We start from the raw sequence: 1,159 nt of genomic DNA on the forward strand, positions 1-1,159 counted from the left end.
CACATGACTGGCTGTGGAGACCCAAAAATATGAGCCTATGTCCACATTGACAAAGGCCAGAAAGTTGGAACTTATACTTCTTTCAAGGTTGTTCTGCCTCCACCTCAAAGGCCCCACCTAGCTGTAGAATAGGAGTTCTGCTCTCTCAAGTTTATTGTCAACAGGTGCGGCTTATAGCTAGACCTTGTACTTCAGGAATAGAGATGTAAATATGTTCCTGCTTCAAACAAAAGTCTAAAAATCCAACTATGGGTCCAGGTCCTTTATGGAGATAACTTTGGATTCCATGCAGGGAGTGGTTTGCCTACAGAGTGTTTTGGTCTAGGGTGTGAGCATGACTCGTTTTGTTCTAGCCACAAAATATTTAATGGATATAGCCCACAACCTTCAACTGGTATACTCATTTCCTTGTATTGTGTTAATGGAGTTTTCTGTCTTACTCCTACCTTTTGCCGTCAGGGGTCTTTAAAGCAAGTGGAAATTAAGTGCAGTCAAATTTTAGTGCTCACTGGAAGTCCCTCTAGATACTATCCTATATATATCCTATATGTTTCTCCAGTTTATTATTTTCATTCATGTTCTCATTCATGTTTTCATACTCTTTACTATATTTTTAAATCTTCATACCTCTAGCCTGGCAAGAGGTATTTTTGTCGAAGCTGTACCTTAGCAAATGGCCACAGACTTCTCTAATTGATCATGCTAAAAAAGCAACTCTTCATACTATGAGTTCCTGACAATTCATGTGTCTGAACTCTTGGTCTGCTGCTGATGGTACTGTTGGAAAATGTTGTAGAACCCTTTATGAGATGGGACCAAGCTACAAGAAGTGAGTCCTGGAGGATGAGTGTTGAGTTTATGGAATCGTCCACTTCATGTCCTCTCTCTGCCTCCTGATCCACAAGATATGAGCAATAATCTCACACCCTGCTACCACAGCTACAAACTTCCCCCAGAGGTATGTATGTATTCCTGCTGCAAAGGAGAATCACCTCGAGTCAGGATCCAAAGTAAATACCCCCATCGTAAGTCATTTCTCTTTAAGTCATATTTGGTCATAGCAATGAGAAAAGTAATGAACACAAAAGCACCTCTGGTTTTCTGATTTGCACAATTACCTTGAAATTCAGGAAACCTGGAATGTGGTAAGTTTGAGATC

General features: G+C 40.5%; 1 protein-coding gene across 1 annotated transcript in view; it reads right to left on the bottom strand.

Moving 5' to 3' along the window:
- The window catches only part of LOC101982866 (beta-1,3-galactosyltransferase 5-like), a 3,705-nt gene that overhangs the window by 2,144 nt on the left and 402 nt on the right, over positions 1 to 1,159 (bottom strand). The window contains exon 2 of the mRNA XM_005372160.1: positions 1,119 to 1,135. Within this exon, the coding sequence (XP_005372217.1) occupies positions 1,119 to 1,135 (17 nt within the window). The remainder of the gene's footprint in view (positions 1 to 1,118; positions 1,136 to 1,159) is intronic.

Source organism: Microtus ochrogaster, unplaced genomic scaffold (assembly GCF_000317375.1).
Source record: "Microtus ochrogaster isolate Prairie Vole_2 unplaced genomic scaffold, MicOch1.0 UNK219, whole genome shotgun sequence".
Taxonomy (NCBI): Eukaryota; Metazoa; Chordata; class Mammalia; order Rodentia; family Cricetidae; genus Microtus; species Microtus ochrogaster.